Here is a 19,554-nt window from a genome sequence, read left to right as displayed (position 1 = left end):
ATGTTTGAACATTAGCATTAATTTATGCAACATTCTATTTTTTAAAATCTAAAAATGCAGTACATTTGATATGAACTCATCAACTTGCCTAATTTATTGACTATTTCTTTAGAATGAAGTCATAGCACAGGATTTATTGATCAAGGAAGCACAGAGTAGAAATGCAGAACTAGAGCTTGAACGTCATAGAAGCCAGGCAGAACAGGTAGTATGAATATTAAAACAGATGATGGTGGTACTAAAGACAAAAGCCTTCATTATATCTGTTTGCTTTTTGCCATGGGTATTGGGGGCGGGGGAGGGAGAAGATGGGAAGAGGATCACCATCTGTTTTATCATTTAGATTTTATTTTTTTGACTGCTATTATGTCTCTATAACTTGTATTTGGTGTGTTAAACCTCAATTAATCAAACTTTGTTAAAAGTTCAGAACTAAACTATTGTGATATTTTGTAAAAAAAAATAATTTCATTTATGTTTTGTTCAGAGTGAATTTCTTTCAAGAGAACTAATTGAAAAAGAACGAGATTTAGAAAGAAGTAAAACAATAATAGCCAAATTTCAGAGTAAATGTAAGTTACTATTATCTCTTATTTTTCTTTACTTATTTATCTTATACTGAAAATCATGGATGTGAAAGGACTTAGACACTCTGTTTTCTCATCTGTTTTAGCCTTATTACCTCTATAAGGTATAGACATTAGTTTCTCTCATCCATTTGGTTTGCTCTGCTATATTCATAGTTGGAGAATGTTCTTAGTCTGAATATTTTTGTGATTATAAATAAGTCTAATTTTTCTGTTTTATTCTCTAATGAAATAATGAAAGCAAACAGATTTTTAAAAAATTTAATAAAGTGAAGGCAAAATATGCTTATGATTTATTTCTTTGAACTATGAGATATGTATATGCATGTAATTTTAATAGGTATATCATTCAGCTCAACTATTCACACATTGAATTTATAGTTGAACTTTTTTGTATATTTATTTGCATTTTACAAATGAGTTATTTTTACTATATGTGAACTATTTATCATCGATATAGAATAGTGCAAATGGTGTAAAATTTATTCATTCAATGAGAAACATATGTCATTATAGTAAAAGAATTAGTTGAAGAAAATAAACAACTTGAAGGAGGTATGAAAGAAATATTGCAAGCTATTAAGGAAATGCAGAAAGATCCTGATGTTAATGGAAGAGAAACATCTCTAATAATTCCTAGTCTTGAGAGACTAGTTAATGTAAGTTATGTTTTTATATTAATGATTTCATTTTGTTGTTTCATCAACTTTAATGATATTGTTCACTGTTTTACTAGTCTATACAGTTTCTGATAAGACATTTGCTGTCAGTTGAATCATTGTTCCCTGTATGTAATGTGTATTTTTTTTTCTCAGGCTGCTTTCAAAACTTTCTCTTTATATTTGTTTTTTACCAGTTTGACTATAATGTGCCTGAGTGTGTGTGCACACACATTTGTATATATGTATATGTATCTTATTTGGCGTTTGCTGAGCTTCTTGAATCTGTTTACTTACGTTATTCACCACAATTAGGAAGTTTTCTACCAATAATTTATTTAATTACTTTTTTCTGTTCCATTTTCTCTGGAATTCCAGTGAAACATTTTATATTTTTTATAAGAGAGAGTGTGTTCTTTAATTTAAAAAAAAAATTATTTTAGAGAGGAAGGGAGAGAGAAACAAAGAAACATCGATAAGCTACCTCCTGAATGTGCCCGGACCAGGGATCGAACCCTCACCTCAGCCTGGGCATGTGCCCTAACTGGAAATAGAACCCGTCACTTTTTGGTTTTTGGGACGACACTCCCACCAACTGAGCCACACCAGCCAAAGCCCCAGTGAAACATTTTAGACCTTTTGATGTCCAGAGGTCCCTGAAGCTGGTTCATTTTTTCCTAATTTGTTATTTTTTCTTCTCCCAGTTGTGTAATTGCTATTGCCTTTTCTTTATGTTCACTGATACTTTCTTCTGTCATCTCCGTTCTTCTGCCTCAATGGTCAGCCTTAGACCGGACATAGTTTTTACACAGAAATTGAAAATCCCTTTTGCTAGCTTTTTTCTTTCTGGGATTCCCCTCTCCCTTTCATGTGGCTTTGGGCTGGCTCTGACCTCTGGTTTTCTAGGCCAGAAAGTTGGACAGGTCACTGCAACTGCAGGCTGCCCTCAGAGGAAAGCTTTAAAAATGGCAAATCACTCCTGGTTGTTCCCCTTTTTAAAGTAACAAGTCCTCTCCAAAATCTGTTTGCTTTTGTTTATTTTCTAGAACCTTTAAGTAATCGTTTTTGTATTGTTAAATGTGGGAAGGTAGGTCTGTGAGGATCTTATGTCACAAAACTATAAGTGTAATAGAATGTAGTAAGAATATTTTAAATATATAAAAAATTAAGCATTGCTACAGGAAATATTTTAGCCATCAAATAATATTCTATTTATATTTACCATATAAGGACTTAAAAAGTTTCCCAGTATTAATGATATTAGATAAACTTTAGTAAAATATGCATTTTATATTTAGATTTTTAATATGTTATTTATGTAATCTGACCACATTTATGTTGTTTCCTAAATTTGTGGTTGATTTAAATATAAAAACGTCTCATTATTCATTGAATTTTTTTTAATGATGACCAGTCAATAGTTGAATACTTTTTTTTTAATGACACTATATTATTAGAAGAGAGAAATAGATGATAAAAACTTCCTGAGGCAGGAAAATCATTTGACATAATTTATGAGAACAATTTGATTCCTTCTGTTACTCATTCTGACTTTTCTTTTGCCTCTGCTATTTTGAATGTCTAAAATGATTCTATCTTTTGTCTATTATGCTGCCCACTACTAATATTATATCTCAGATAAAATTTTATTCTCCAAGGGAAACTATTTAGTAAATGAATAGACTTGGAAATTTTTACTTCTATTTCAATTAATAGTCCTTGGCCTTCCTACAGCCACTACTTCCCTAGGTTTTTATCTGCATTTATTCTGGGTTGTCATTCTTTTTTTCAGAAATATATCCCTGTCTAAAACTCACAAATAACCTAGTAATACCTCCTGTAAGAAATCTTCAGAATCTTGAGATCAGATAATTCTGGTTTATGCACTTCAGTCCACTTTCTATTGTTACAGTTTTTTGTGTATTTTTTTTCAGTGCCCTGAGTCACTATCTAATTTAGTATTATTTTACCAAAAGACCATGTAGATGGAATGATGCTATTTCTTAGCAACAGAACTAACTAGACTACTTTGTTGTCTGTCAGAAATCCCCTTCTGCCTATTTCTGTCTTCCTGGTATCCCTTTGAATTAGTATATCTTGTTACTTTACATGTCCTGCTCTGAGCTCTTAGGGAAAAGGCTTCCTTTTATAAATCTGCTGCCCAGAGTTCAACACCAGTTCACCTTCCTGAGTATGAGATTACATTTGGTTTTATTCATCCTACCACTTTGTCTTCAACCTTTACTTCTGAAGCTTTGCTTTGCATTTAACAGGTTTCTTCCATATAGTTCTTTTAAAGTCCTAATGTATTTATATACATTATATATTATGTACTTGTGTGTATGGATTTATGATTGTTGGAGAATTAGGACAATGAAGGCGCTTTGATATTCTAATTTTTTGACATATTACTTTTGCTTATCTAGCACTTTTGGGTAATACTATGTTATACTTTGCCTGTGTTACCATGTGTGCTTCAACTGGGGAGAGAAAGCAACGGAAAATTCACTTAATTGGATGTAGTAACTTCAATTTCTTTGCTCATGCTTTAAATTTAGGTGCTCCATAGTTTCGAAGTATTTTCATGTATATCTCATTTTGACTTCAACATTGTGAAGTTGACAGCGCTAATATTATTTACTCTTCTTTAGAGATAAGGAAACTAAAGTATAAAGAATTTAAGTCACTTGCCAAGCTAGTAAGAGATTGGTTAAGATATGAACCCTTGTCATCCTGTTCCTATTCCGTTGACTTACTAGTCTACCGGTCTACTAAGGTTAGCTAGATGTTTGCTAATTTTTATAATAAAGTAGTTACTAAACTTGGTAATACTGTTATAAGTTAAAATAGTTTTATAAATTTAAATTCATTAATAAGAAGTAGATTTGGCTTATTTTGTTATTATACATGGCAATGGGAATAGTAAAATGCTTAAATGTGAATTTTATTTAAAAATAGATTTTTAAACTATGATTTTAATGTTTTTCTTCACATTTCTTAAATATAACAATCTAAATCTATTAGGCAATGGAATCAAAGAATGCAGAAGGAATCTTTGATGCCAATCTCCATTTGAAAACCCAAGTTGACCAATTTACTGGGAGGAATGAAGAATTAAGACAGGAGCTCAGGGAAGCTCGGAAGGAGGCTATAAATTATTCTCAGCAGTTGGCAAAAGCAAATTTAAAGGTGAGAATTTTATCAAATAATCAAATAAAATATAATGTTAAGCACCGAACATAGGTATAATATGAAACTTTTAATTTTTAAAAAAATGACTACTTTATTAGAAAATGCCCCTTGAATTAATTCTTTCATCATTAAGAAAACACCTGTTTGGGTTTTTATTATAAAATTATGTGGAGAAATAAATGTCTTATAATATAACAAAATACAAAAATTCTAAGTGTACTAGTATATTAAGGCAATTCTAAGTGGAAATTAAATTATGGTTTAATTCCTGGCAGGGCATTTATATGTCTACTTTTAAAAAATATTCAGTTACTGCTTCTAAATTTGTCTTCCTTTGGGTATAAGAGATGTGATTCTCATTCCTGAATTCTTTGTTTCCAGATTGATCATCTTGAAAAAGAAACCAGTCTTTTACGGAAATCAGAAGGATCAAATGTTGTTTTTAAAGGTGTAGACTTACCTGATGGAATAGCACCATCTAGTACCAATATTATTAATTCTCTGAATGAATATTTAATACATATTTTACAGGTACTGAAATTTTTATATATGAATAACAATTGATAGTATGTTTTTCAATTTAGTCTTCACATTTTTTTTGAGTTCTTAACATATTAACAGAGATATATTTTAATGGATTTTGATGTTAGATGGAACGTTATAGATAAAATTAATTCCATTTATCTGCATGAGAAGCATACTGACACACCTTGTTCACTGGATATCATTCATATGAAATATATGATTGACAGTGGGAATAATATACAGCTGCTCTAAACTAGTAATGTATAAATGAAATGAGCACTTTTATTTATGTATTTATTTTATTATTTTTTTTTATCCTCACCTAAGGATATGTTTTTTAAAATAGAGGAAGGAAGAGAAAGAGAAAAAGAGAGAGAGACACACAGAGAGAGACATTGATTGGTTGCCTCCCATATGCACCCCGACCTGGGATCAAACACTCAACATAGGTATGTGCCATGACTGAAAAACAAACCCACAACCTTTTGATGAATGGGACAATAATCCAACCAAATGAGCCATCAGGCCAGGGCTAACGTGGGCACTTTTGTTTTTTTCTGGTTAGAAAAGCAATTGAAGTAAATAAAGTCCTTTTAGTATAATGGTTAAAATTACTCCTTTTTTTTAACTGCAAGAAGAAGAAAACTAAATTCTCTTTTATTTCTTTTTTTCATTTACTCTGTAAAGTGTTAGTTAATCTATTAGCAAATTAGATTGTGGACTGCTTGCCCCCTGTTTCTCAGTTTTGCCATCTATATCGTGGTTATTATGAATGGCCTCACGAAGGATGCTTTTCAGTATTTCATTTGAAGTGTGACTGCCCATAACATTACATACATTACAGTATAATTACAAAAATGAGTTCAAAATAAGTGAGAATATATTTTTTATTATAAGCACTTCTGTTTCCCTTTCCTAGATAATCCATTTCTGAATATACTTGAGTTAAGATTATCAAATTCTTATTTTTATATTTGGAAATTACATTAATGTATCTTTTTCTGGATATTGGAATTTATATGCTATCTTAGTTAGGGAGCAACAACCTTAACTACTTATACATTACTTTTAATGTAGGCCCAGGCCGGCAGCCAGGGAAGGAAGGCCCCAATCAGCCATGATCGCCGGCCAGGCCTAGGGACCCTACCTGTGCATGAATTTCATGCACCGGGCCTCTAGTCTTTATATTAAAAAAAAAACATGAGAAGCACTATGGTTGCATAGAGAGAGAGCACTGATTGGGAATCTAAAAACTTTTTCAAAGTGGTAAAACAGGTACTTGGACTTCAATCCTAAGACAGCACAGAGTGAGGGAAGTAGCAAGGCCTTTGGAGTCAGACAGACCTGACCTACAGTGTTTCATGTACATATATTTAAGGTACCTGGCACCAAGCTCAGCATTAATACGTAGGAAATGGTTGCTAAAGGTAATGCTAATGACTTTTAATGTTGAGTAAGTTACTTAATCTTCTAAGTCTCAGTTTCTTTATCTTTGAAAAGAATTAATTAGGATAATTCAAGTAGATATATATATTAGAGGCCCAGTGTATGAAATTCGTGCACAGGTAGGATCCCTAGGCCTGGCCAGCAATCAGGGCCGATCAGGGCCTCTGTCTGCTGGCCCGGGCCTTCCTTCATTCTGCGCCGACCCCTGGTGGTCAGCTCATGTCATAGCAAGCAGTCAAACTCCCAAGGGGACAATTTGCATATTAGCCTTTTATTATATAGGATGTTCATGAAAGGGTATGTGGGACTGAGTGGCTAAAGATAAGTATACAACTACTGCGTCTGATAATTTGTGTGGTTACTGTAACTATCATATATGATAAAATTAATTTTACCTGTTTTATAGTACTTCTCTTTTACATATATTGCCTCATTCCATATGCCTTAAACAAAGATATTCAAAATAATCATAGAAATGATCTGTGCTACTTATGGTTATTGTTCTCCTTTCTATAGTTTTCTATACTCTTGCCAGAATATAAATTTCTACCTTCAGATTTAAAATGTATTCTGATGTTTTTTACATTCTTATTTCTAAACCCATTTTTAGGAACTAGAATATAAAGAAAATAAGTTAAAAGATTTAGAAGATTCTCTTGAAGAGTATAACAGAAAATTTGCAGTAATTCGTCATCAACAAAGCTTATTATATAAAGAATATCTAAGGTATAAGTGTTGGCAACATTTTATAAATATAATTGCAGCATATTCATGTTAATAATGAGCAGAACATAAGAAGTTCACATATTTGGTTTACCCTTCCCTCCTGCCTCTTCCACTCTACTTTATCTGTGTCAGTTTAGTATCTAAAATATTCTGTGATAGTAATACCTTTTTCATGGAGGTGTTCTGAAACAGGTGAGTTATATGAAAATGGTCAGATATGAGAATTTTGTAAATGTCATGGCACATATGAACATTTTGTGTCAGCTGTTGGCATCATTTTTTATCATCACCATCATAATTATTCATATTTTCATAGGGGACTATTGTGTTTCTTCTTATCTCTGCCAACCCATTTATATCAATATAGAAAAAAAATTTAGTAGTAATTAGAATACTTAATGAAAGGTGATTTAAACACTAAGGGTGATTATTATCTGATATAATAAGAAACCCATAGCTAATTATAGTTAAGTCATATTATGTCCTACCATGGTTATAAAGTAGATACAGGAGTACAAGGAAGATAGAACTATTTCGCCCATTGAAGAAGAGGGGTATTTTTTCCACACAACTTTTTATTTTTTGATACAAATTTTTCTCCAGAGGCTTCTGGCAGACTGTGATTTAGGTCTTATTAGCCAGAATTGGGCTAATGAGCTAAGTCTTAATCATTGTCAGTGGCAGACAGAATGGCAGCATAATTAGTTTATGCTAAGCTGATTGCAGATGACTTTGGAATATCGCTTGGTTAGGCAACAGTGTCTGACACATCTTTTTTATTTTTTAAAATTTATCTTTATTGTTGAAAAGTATTGCAGATGTCCCCTTTTCTCCCCGCATTGACCCCTCTACCCCACTTCCACCCCCTCCCCAGTCCTTCCCCTTATTATTATCAGTCCATGAGCTATGCATATATGCATATAAGTTCTTTGGTTAACCTCTTCCCAACCCCCAATCCCGTCCCTCTGAAATTGGTCAGTCTGTTGCAGGCTTTAATGTCTCTGGGTCTATTTTGTTTGTCACTTTATTTTGTTCAAAAGGTTCCACATATAAGTGAGATCACATGATACTTGTCTTTCTCTGACTGGCTTATTTTGCTTAGCATAATACTTTCCAGGTTCCTCCATGCTGTCTCAAAGGGAAAGAGATCCTTCTTTTTTTACAGATGCATAGTATTCCATGGTGTAAATGTACCACAGTGTTTTTATCCTGTCATCTACTGATGGGCACTTGGGCTTTTTCCAGATCATAGCTATTGTAAATAATACTGCTATGAACATAGGGGTGCATGCATTCTTTCTGATTGGTGTTTCTGGCTTCTTAGGATAGATTCCTAAAAGTGCAATTATTGGGTCAAATGTCAGTTCCATTTTTATTTTTTTGAGGAAACTCCATACTGTTTTCCATAGTGGTTGCACCAGCAGTGCATGAGGGTTCCTTTTGTTCTACATCCTCGGCAGCACTTGTCATTTGTTGATTTGTTGATGATAGCCATTCTGGCAAGTGTGAGATGGTACCTCATTGTCATTTTAATTTGCATATCTCTTAAAATTAGTGACATTGAACACTTTTTTATATGTCTCTTGGCCATTTGTATGCCCTCTTTAGAGAAGTGTCTACTCTCAGGTCCTCTGCCTATTTTTTAATTGGGTTGTTTGTCTTCCTTTTTTTATTTTATTGATTTTTTTTTTTTTTTTTTTACAGAGAGGAAGGGAGAGAGATAGAGAGTTAGAAACATCGATGAGAGAGAAACATCCATCAGCTGCCTCCTGCACGCCCCCTACTGGGGATGTGCCCACAACCAAGGTACGTGCCCTTGACCGGAATCGAACCTGGGACCTTTCAGTCCTCAGGCTGATGCTCTATCCACTGAGCCAAACCGGTTTCGGCTGTCTTCCTTTTTTGAGTTGTATGAGTACTTTATATATTTTGGAAATTAACCCCTTATGAGATATATCATTGGAAAATATGTTCTCCCATACAGTGGGCTCCCTTTTCATTTTGATGCTCGTTTCTTTTGCTGTGCAGAAGCTTTTTAGTTTGATGTAGTCCCATTTGTTTATTTTTTCCTTTGTTTCTTTTACCCTATGCATTGTATCAGTGACAATTCTGCTACATGAGATGTCTGATATTTTGCTGCTTATATTTTCTTCTAGGATTTTTATGGTTTCATGACTTACATTTAAGTCTTTTATCCAATTTGAGTTTATTATTGTATATGGTGTAAGTTGGTGGTCTAGTTTAATTTTTTTTGCATGTGTCTGTCCAGTTTTTCAAACACCATTTATTGAAAGAGACTGTCTTTACTCCACTGTATGCGCTTGTCTTCTTTGTCAAATATTAACTGAGCATAATGATTTACGTCAATTTCTGGGATCTCTGTTCTGTTCCATTGATCTATACGCCTTTTCTTATTCCAGTACCAGGCTGTTTTGATTACAGTGACTTTTTAGGATAATTTGATATCTGGTATTGTGATCCCTTCAACTTTGTTCTTCTTTCTCAAGATTGCTGTGGCTATTTTTTGTTTCCATATAAATATTTAGAGTATTTGTTCTAGATCTGTGAAATATGCCATTGGTATTTTGATAGGAATTTCATTGAATCTATAGATTGCTTTGGGAAGTATGGACATTTTAATGATAGTAACCTTTTGCACTCGGATGTTGAGTGTGACTTAACACGGTTAGCATCGGTAGCAGCTCTTTTTATACTCTTTGAATGTATCAATAATTTGAAATATAAAAAAATCCAAATAAATAAGCTTGTATGAAAAGAAACTCCAGTTTTTTATTCTACTGCCGCGCTTTGTAAAATCTGGGGTATTTAAAAAATTAAATCCCGAGTAGAATAAAGGAATCGAGAAAAAAGCAAGCGAGTGCAAAGGGTTAATTCTACCAATCATGAACACAATATATTCTTCCACTTGTTTATGTCTTCTTCCATCTTTTTTTAATGATCTATAGTTTCCTTACTATAGGTGTTTTACCTCCTAGTTAAGTTTATTCCTAAGTTTCTTAATTTTTTTTTTTTACAATGGTAAATTGGATTGTTTTTTTAGTTTAGCTTTCTGAAAGTTCATTGTTGGTGTATAATAATGCCATTGATTTCTGGATGTTAATTTTGTATCTGCTATATTACCGAATTCATTTATTATATCTAGCAATTTTTTATTGAGTCTCTAGGGCAGTGACGTGTCAGCACTGACACGCGTAGCCATTTCTGATGACACGCGGCCGCTGAGGCGGCCGCATGCCAAGGATGAAACATTTGCTGCTCCTGAGGATGAAACATTTGCGAAATAATGTTTTTTCCTCAAAGTGACACACTACCTGAGTTATGCTCAGTTTTTTGGCGAAGTTTGACACACCAAGCTCAAAAGGTTGCCCATCACTGCTCTAGGGTTTTCTATGTACAATATCAGGTCATCTGTGAATAATGACAGTTTTACACTGCCTTTCCAGTTTGGATGTCTTTTCTTTTTTTTTTGTCTGATCAGTGTGGATAGGACTTTCGGTACTATGTCGAATAAAAATGGTGAAAGCGGACATCTCTGTCTTGTTCCTGTTCGTAGGGGAAATGTTTTTAGTTTTTGTCCATTGAGTATGATGTTGGCTGTAGGTTTGTCATATATGGCCTTTATTATGTTGAGGTATGATCCCTCTATTCCTACTTTGCTGAGAGTTTTTATCAACAACCAGAGGCCCAGTTCAGGAAATTCATGCATGGGTGCATTCCCTAGGCCTGGCCGGCAATCGAAGCGGGAGCGTCTGGCCTGGAAGGGCAGGTCCCAACTGACCTCTGGGCCCTGGGCAGCACCTGGGCCCCGCTGCCCCCACTCCCTCCCGCCACCAACGCTGGTCGCTGTCTGCGGGGCTATTGGCAGGGCGATCGGACCCTGCCTTAGTCTGATGCTGCCCACTCACCTGCTCCACCATCCTGTCATGGTCCCACTCTCATTGGGGCCCATCAGGGCCAGCAGCACCTCCACTGCCACCTGCTGCCAGCTTCGCATCGATGACGCCCGCCATGTTCCGCGCTGCTTCCTGGTGGTGAGCACACATCATAGTGAGCAGTCAGAAAACCGGTCGAACTCCCAGTTGAGGGGACAGTTTGCATATTAGGCTTTTATTATATAGAATGGGTGTTGGATTTTGTCAAATGCATTTTCTGGGTCTATTGATATGATGATGTGATTTTTGTCTTTCAATTTGTTTATGTGATGTATCACATTTATTGATTTGCAAATATTGTACCAGCCTTGCATCCCTGAAATAAACCCCACTTGGTCATGGTGTATGATATTTTTAATATATTGCTGAATCTGATCTGGTAATATTTTTTTGAGGATTTTAGCATCTATGTTCATCAGGGATATTGGCCTGTAATTCTTTTTCTTTGTAGTGTCTTTATCTAGTTTTGGAATTAGGATAATGCTTGCCTCATGGAAAATGCTTGAAAGTATTCCTTCCTCTCGAATTTTTTGGACTAGTTTGAGGAGGGTAGATATTAGTTCTTGTTTAATTATTTGGTAAAACTTTCCTGTGAAGCTATCTGTACCAGGGCTTTTGTTTGCTGGGAGTTTTTTTGTGTTTTTGTTTTTTGTTTTTTATTGCTTCAATTTCATGGGTTGTTTATCGCTCTATTCAAGTTTTCTGATGCTTGATTAAACTTTGGAAGATATAGTTTTTGAGGGTTTTTTTTTTCATTTTGTCCAAGTTTCCAGCTTGTTGGCATACAGATGTTTAGTATTTTCTTACAATCCTTTGTAATTCTGTGGTGTCAGTTGTTACATCACCTCTTTCATTTCTGATTCTCCTTATTTGGGTCCTCATTATTTGTTGATGATTCTGGCTAAAGGTTCATCAATCTTGTTTATTTTTTAAAGAACCATCTCTTGGTTTCATTGATCTTTTGTATTGTTTTTTTAGTCTTTGTCATTTATTTCCCTTCTGATCTTTATTATTTTCTTCCTTCTAATTACTCTGGACTTTGCTTGTTGTTCTCTTTCTAATGCTTTAAGTTGTGGGGTTAGATTGTTTATTGGAAATTTTTCTTGTTTCTTGAGATAGGCCTATAGTGCTATGAACTTTGTGCTCTGTACTGCTTTTGCTGTGTCCCATAGATTTTGGGTTGTTGGGTGTTCATTTTCATTTGTTTCCAGGAAGTTTTTTATTTCTTCTTTGATCTCATTGGTAACCCATTCATTCTTTAATAACATACCATTTAACCTCCATGTGTTTGACTGTTTTTGGATGTTTTTATTGCAGGTGATTTCTAGTGTAGGCCATTGTGATCTAAGAAGATGCTTGATATGATGTCAATCTTCTTGAACTTCTAGAGACTTAGTATAGTGCTAACGTGTGGTCTATCTTTGAGAATGCCCCATGTGCACTTGAGAAGAATATATGTTCTCTTAACTTTGGGGTGAAATGTTCAGTAAATGCCAATTGAATCCATTTAATCTAGTGTGTTGTTTAGGGTCGCTGTTTCCTTGCTGATTTTTTTGTATAGAAGATTTGTTCAGTGATGTTAGTGGTTTGTTAAAGACCCCTACTATGATTGTATTCCTGTCGATCTCTCACCTAAAATCCTCCAGAAATTTTTTTTTTATATATTTGGGTTCTCCTGTATTGGGTGCATATATGTTTACCAGAGTTATATCCTCTTTTTGGATCAATCCCTTTAGTATTATGAAGTAGCCTTCATTGTCTCTTACCATGGCATCTTTTGAAGTCTATTTTCTCAGATCTGAGTATTGTTACTTCAGCTTTCTCTTTTCGTTTCCATTTGCATGGACAATTTTTTTCTATCTCTTCACTTTCATCCTGTGTGAGTCATTTGTTCTGAAGTTTGTCTCTTATAGACAGCATATAAATGGGTCATGTTTTCTTAACCATTCAGCTACCCTATTTATTTTTTTAAATATTTTTATTGATTTCAGAGAGGAAGGGAGAGGGAGAGAGAGATAGAAACATCAATGTTGCGAGAGAATCATTGATTAGCTGCCTTCTGCACGCCCCCTACTGGGATTGAGCCCACAACCTGAATATATGCCCTTAACTGGAATTGAACCAGGAAGTCTTCAGTCTGCAAGCCGACACTCTATCCACTGAGCCAAACTGGCTGGGGCTACTCTATGTCTTTTGATTGAAGCATAAGTCATTTACATTTAAGGTTATTATTTATAGGTACCTATTTGTTGCCATTTTTATTCTTTATGCCTGTGACACATCTTTTTTTTTTTTAATTGTTTAAAGTTTTACATATGTCTCCTTTTTCCCCTATTGACCACCCCCACCCCACCACTCCCACCCCTGAGGGCAAGCCCCAACTGCCCCAGTGTCTATGCCCATTGGTTATGCTAATATGCATGCATACAAGTTCTTCGGTTGATCTCTAACCTTCCCCCACCCACCACCATTTGTCTCTGGATCTATTTTTGTTCATCAGTTTATGTTGATCATTATATCCCACATATGAGTGAGATCATGTGATATTTTTCTTTCTTCGACTGGCTTATTTCGCTTAGCATAACGTTCTCCAGTTCCATCATCCATGCTGTTGCAAATGATAAAAGTTCCTTCTTTTTTATAGTGGCGTAGTATTCCATTGTGTAGATGTACCACAGTTTTTTAATCCACTCATCTGCTGATGGGCACCTAGGCTGTTTCTAAATCTTAACTATTGTAAATTGTGCTGCTATGAACATAGGGGTACATATATCCTTTCTGATGGGTGTTTCTGGTTTCTTGGGATATAGTCCTAGAAGTGAGATTACTGAGTCAAATAGTTCCATTTTTAACTTTTTGAGGAAACTCCATACTGTCTTCTTTTATGTCCAATGATTTCTAATTTTATTTGTATTCTAAATATTTTGCAAGTATTTAACACTCAAGCTTAAGAGTAGGGTCAGAATATTGATACTTGATTTCCAGAATTAATTTGAGGGATTGTCTATTTTCCTAATGATTTTCTATTTTTGATAAAATCTTCATAAGATTCAGCAGCAATTGTTATATTGCTACAATTGTAGGGCGATGATTCATGGTATAATGAAAATGATTGATAAAATAATTTTTTTACCTTGCATTTATTACGTAAAAATGTCACTTTCAGGCTAAATCTTTTTTGAAGAGAATTTTGATAGTCTTATGTTATTAGGTACTGAGTAGCTACAGTACTCTTTAAAAATATGTTTTAATTGATTTCAGAGAGGAAGGGAGAGAGAAATAGAAACATTAATTATGAGAGTGAATTATTGATTGGATGCCTCCTGCACACCCCCTACTGGGGATCTAGCCTGCAACCCAGGCACGTGCCCTGATGGAATCGAACTGTGACCTGGTTTATAGGTTGACAATCAACCACTGAGACTACAGTGACTCTGGTTTTATGAGACATTTTCTCTTTCTGCGGTAAATATTGTATTATGTTTAGCATATTGTCATTTTTATTTTTATTTTTTTAGTGAAAAGGAGACCTGGAAAACAGAATCTGAAACAATGAAAGAGGAAAAGAAAAAACTTGATAGTCAAATTCAACAAGATGCTATAAAAGTAAAAGAATATCATGTAAGTAAAACACTTTTGAAGTCAATATACGATATTGTAGCCCAGCCTGAGTTGCTCAGTGGTTGAGCATCTACCCATGAACCTGGAGGTCACAGTTCAATTCCAGGTCTGTGCACATGCAGGCTCGATCCCCTGTAGGTGGCGTCCAGAAGGTAGCAGATCAATGATTCTCTCTCATGAGAGAATATATATGATATTGTATAAACTAAGATAGCTAAAATTAACAAGTTCTGTCTTTGTGCAGAACTTGCTCAGCACTCTTCAGATGGATTCAGATGAAATGAAAAGAACACTTTCAGATTATAGTAGAAAAATCACCGTCTTTCAAGTCAATGAAAAGTCACTCATAAGACAATATACTACTTTAATAGAAATGGAGCACCAACTTAGAAAAGAAAATGAGAAACAGAAGAATGACTTGATATCAATGGAAGCTGAAGTTGGTGAAAAAATTGGACGTTTACAACGATTTAAGGTAAATCTGAATATTTATCTTTGAAAATTTTCAAACATGAAGAAGAAAGGATAGTATAATGAACACCTAATATCTGGATTAATAGTTAACATTTATTACCACTGTGCCATAATTGCTTCATCTGTTTTTGTAGGAGTATTTAAATTGCAGACATTTCTCTCCTAAGTATTTTAGTGCGCATCTCTAAAATCAAAACTTTTTTGACGTAACCACTTTATTACACCTAGTAAAATTGATAAGAATTCCTTATATTATCTAATGTCCAGACAATATTCATATTTCCTTAGTTGTCCTAGGATTCAGTTAAGGACCTTTCTTTTTTTTTAAATGTTACTTGTCTTTTTAATATAGAATCCCATAGTTTTTTTCTCTCTGAAAAATGTTGATGATTTATATGATGATAATTAATTATGATAAAAAATAGCATAATTTTACTTGTTTCTCTATCCATTGCATTTGCTAAAGTTATCCTGGAAGCCTTGGTTATATGCAGGTTAAATATTTTTGACAAAAATACTTCATAAGTAATGTTTTTTGCTTTATATTTAAGTGATATTTCATATTACATCATTTCAAGAGTATCTGGTAGTCCCATGTTTCATGATAATCTCTATTATTAAATGATTTTAGTTAACTGTTTGGGAAAATTTTGGTACCATGCAAATAATCAATTTTTTGTCATTTCTCCTGATAGCTTTAGCACCCACTGATATTTGTTGTTTCCTACTTCAATTATTTCATTAGAAGTTGCAAAAATTATCATTTTCTAGTTACATTATGCTCTCTAGATTTGTTAGCGGAGAAAGAGCTTTCCCTTATTAGCTCAGGCTATTTTGTTATCTTGAAGTATAGTTCCTACCAGAAGGGAAAGATAATATAAAATCTTCATGTTTTTTCTTTTAAGGACCACTTTTCAGAATACTGGGCTGTACTGTGCCTCTTTTCCTGCCCCCCACTCCACTCCCACTTTCTCTTCTCTAAGGGTCCTAGCAGACTCACACACTTTTTAAATATTCAATATGCTTGGAGTCATTAATATTCAACAGTTGGAGTCATTGTTTTTTTTGTTGTTGTTGTTGTTGTTGTTGTTGTTGTTTTGTCTCAACTTTGGCCAATGGGAGTCCTTTAAAGCTGTCTCTTGTGAACTTTTGACAAGAATCAATTAGTCTTTGAACCAAGTTTCAAAGCTTGGTTAGTTTTCTGGCACAATAAGATGCCCAATATTTACCTTGTATACTTTTTATCCAGCTTTGGAATAAGCCATTTCTCTAAACAGCCCTGGTCTTTTTAATAGGGAAGGAATTTAGATACCAAAAAATTGGTCACTAAGTGTCATTGCTGTCTGAGTGTTATTGGTTCCTTTCAGTGGACACATTAGGAAAATATGTATATATTTAAACCAGGAGTTCATAATGTTATTACTAATTCAAATTTAACATTATGGGGTAAGTAAATAGTATGGAGTTTTAATAACCTTTGATTTTATACTCGTGTTTCTGTTTTCTTATATGGAAATCTCTATTAAAAAACATTAAATCTAACATTAAAATAATTACTTGTTTTATCCTACAATATGCATACATTAATTAAAAAATAATAATTTTGTATTAGTATTAATAGTGACAACAACAATGCTACTAGATATAGTTTAAAATTTCATTACAGTTTTTATTTTCTTTAGACTGTCTCTAACTAAGGGGTAACATATTTGACACTAACTTCAAATTATCCCCTTTGTATGGTTATCCAGACATTTAATATATATTGAAGCTCATTTGTTTTTAATTTCAGGGATTACTGTTTTCTTTTTTAAAAATTTGAGTATAGAAGTATTTGCATATTCAAAAATCCAGTCAGAGAAATCTGACCCTGTACCTTTCACCCCCTATAGGTAACTGATTATCCTTCTAATGTTTCATTTTGCAAATGTTAACAAAGACACAAAATGTTACATGCTATATGTACTCCTCTGCACCTTGTTCTAAATCTGATATTATTATGTAGCTTTTTAAAATATATATTTTTATTGATTTCAGAGAGGAAGAGAGAGGGAGAGAGAGATAGAAACATCAATGATGAGAGAGAATCATTGATCGGCTGCCTCCTGCACATTCCCACTGGGGATCGAGCCCACAACCTGGGCATGTGCCTTGACTGAAATCGAACCTGGGACCCTTTGGTCCACAGGCCCACGCTCTATCCACTGAGCCAAATCAGCTAGGACAATGTAGCTTATTTTAAGCATGTGTGTGTTCAGTTGACATGTCTAAATTTACATAGCATCATATAAATAGAAGAATTTAAAGTAAAAATTAAAATGAACTTGAGTTCCTTATCATACCCTTTTAAATATAGTAAGGGGTGAAATTATGCTAAGAACCCTGTTTTCAATGTATTCTTAAAGCTGAATCATGATGCAACAAAAAAACCTGTTGAGCCCTAACCGGTTTGGCTCAGTGGATAGAGCATCGGCCTGAGGACTGAAGGGTCCCAGGTTCGATTCCAGTCAAGGGCATGTACCTTGGTTGCGGGCACATCCCCAGTAGGAGGTGTGCAGGAGGCAGCTGATTGATGTTTCTCTCTCATCGATGTTTCTAACTCTCTATCCCCCTCCCTTCCTCTCTGTAAAAATCAAGAAAAATATATATTTAAAAAAAAAAAAAAAACCTGTTGAAAAATAAAAGCTATTTTTACTTGGACATATAATAAGAAAATGTTAGCACTTAAGTATTCTTGTTTTTATTTTTGCATTATATTTTATAGAATATACTTTTCTTGGAGTATTATAAATACAGCTGGTGTATGAGATAGAAGGGAAAAAAGAACTAGAATTTTCTTCCTCTTCAACTTGATTGTTCAACCTGGATTTTTTTTTTCTTTTTTAAAAAATATATTTTATTGATTTTTTACAGAGAGGAAGGGAGAGGGATAGAGAGTTAGAAACATCGATGAGAGAGAAACATTGATCAGCTGCCTCCTGCACACCTCCTACTGGGGATGTGCCCGCAACCAAGGTACATGCCCTTGACCGGAATCTAACCAGGGCCCTTTCAGTCTGCAGGCCGATTCTCTATCCACCAAGCCAAACCGGTTATGGCTGGATTTTCCCCCCCAAAAAAGTAGAAAAACAAAATTAAAAAATGGGGGGAGGGGGATTTTAAGAGGGGTCTGAAGCATAACTTCCTTCACCCTCCACAAAGAAAAAGTGAAACCAAATCTCAAGGGTATTGTAGAATAGTGTGTACTTATTTACATGGAGAAGAAAAGTTGTCAAAATGAGATCTGAAGCACCATTACAAATTTTTGTTTTCTTTACTACTCTACTTCAGAATGAATTATAACTATAAATTCTTTATCTTTTTCACTACATAAAATTGGTTGTTCTTTGCCTTACTTCTTTATCAGCTTACTTTGAAGAGAACTGAAAGATTAGATTTTTTTTTTTTGGTGTTAATGCTATGTATTTGAATTGTGACTTTTTATAGCTATGTAGTTAATGAGTAGAACATGAGCCAAGTAACTTAAAAATTTTGATATTATTTATGATAGATATGATAAAGATAACTCTTTTCTCCCTAAATAATGTTTCCTTACTGTGAACAAAAAAAAAATATTTTATTACACAGTTAGTCTTTGTAACTATAATAACCAGAAATAGCTAAGCTGTAAAGGTTACTTGTGGCAATGCTAATTTTGCCATCCAGTTGTCAAAAGGGAAGTTATTTTTTTTAATTTTATGAAATTTAGAAAAACCAGCTAAAGATACAGTCTAAATTATGTATTTTCCTGCTACCTCTTTTATTTTGCTCAAATTAACTGAATTTTATTTTATTATAATAAGACATAAAAGGATTCACTTTATTACGATTAAAAATTCCAAATAAGATGATTTGTTATATGAAACAGAAAATTAATTATTATTGCAATATTTTTCTTATATGAGAAATCTATTTTTTTTCTTTTTTGAGAAATCTTATTTTTAAAATTATTCTCAAAACCTCTTTTGTTTTTGGTTGTATTGTCTTTCTCAAAAGTGGCTAGTGCCTCACCAGAAGAAACAGTACAGTAATTTAACTGATTGTATCCTTATTTATATAGGAGATGGCCATTTTCAAGATTGCTGCTCTCCAAAAAGTTATGGATAATAGTGTTTCTCTGTCTGAACTAGAATTGGCCAATAAACAATACAATGAACTGACTGCTAAGTACAGGGACATCTTGCAAAAAGATAATGTGCTTGTTCAAAGAACAAATAACTTGGAACACCTAGAGGTAAGTTTGTGTGATCTGAGAACCCTGTGATATCAGCCATTTTTCTTTGGTCATATGTATCTGTAAGTGCAAAATGCCTTCTGGGCAATTTCATCCAG

The 19,554-nt window shown here is 34.0% G+C and overlaps 1 protein-coding gene across 7 annotated transcripts in view; it reads left to right on the top strand.

Moving 5' to 3' along the window:
- The window catches only part of CEP290 (centrosomal protein 290), a 119,152-nt gene that overhangs the window by 34,056 nt on the left and 65,542 nt on the right, over nucleotides 1-19,554 (top strand). For 6 of the 7 annotated variants that reach the window (XM_079774226.1, XM_079774227.1, XM_079774223.1 and 3 more), the window contains exons 18-25: nucleotides 488-572; nucleotides 1,104-1,246; nucleotides 4,271-4,435; nucleotides 4,820-4,969; nucleotides 7,020-7,135; nucleotides 14,607-14,709; nucleotides 14,954-15,184; nucleotides 19,283-19,456. In XM_079774226.1, the coding sequence (XP_079630352.1) occupies nucleotides 488-572; nucleotides 1,104-1,246; nucleotides 4,271-4,435; nucleotides 4,820-4,969; nucleotides 7,020-7,135; nucleotides 14,607-14,709; nucleotides 14,954-15,184; nucleotides 19,283-19,456 (1,167 nt within the window). Of the gene's footprint in view, nucleotides 1-112; nucleotides 206-487; nucleotides 573-1,103; nucleotides 1,247-4,270; nucleotides 4,436-4,819; nucleotides 4,970-7,019; nucleotides 7,136-14,606; nucleotides 14,710-14,953; nucleotides 15,185-19,282; nucleotides 19,457-19,554 lie in introns of all 7 variants that reach the window. The other variant, XM_079774229.1, reaches the window with a different exon arrangement.

Source organism: Cnephaeus nilssonii (assembly GCF_951640355.1).
Source record: "Cnephaeus nilssonii genome assembly, chromosome: 6".
Lineage (NCBI taxonomy): Eukaryota > Metazoa > Chordata > Mammalia > Chiroptera > Vespertilionidae > Cnephaeus > Cnephaeus nilssonii.
Note: the sequence above shows the minus strand (reverse complement) of the source record. Positions and strands in the feature narration are given on the sequence as shown.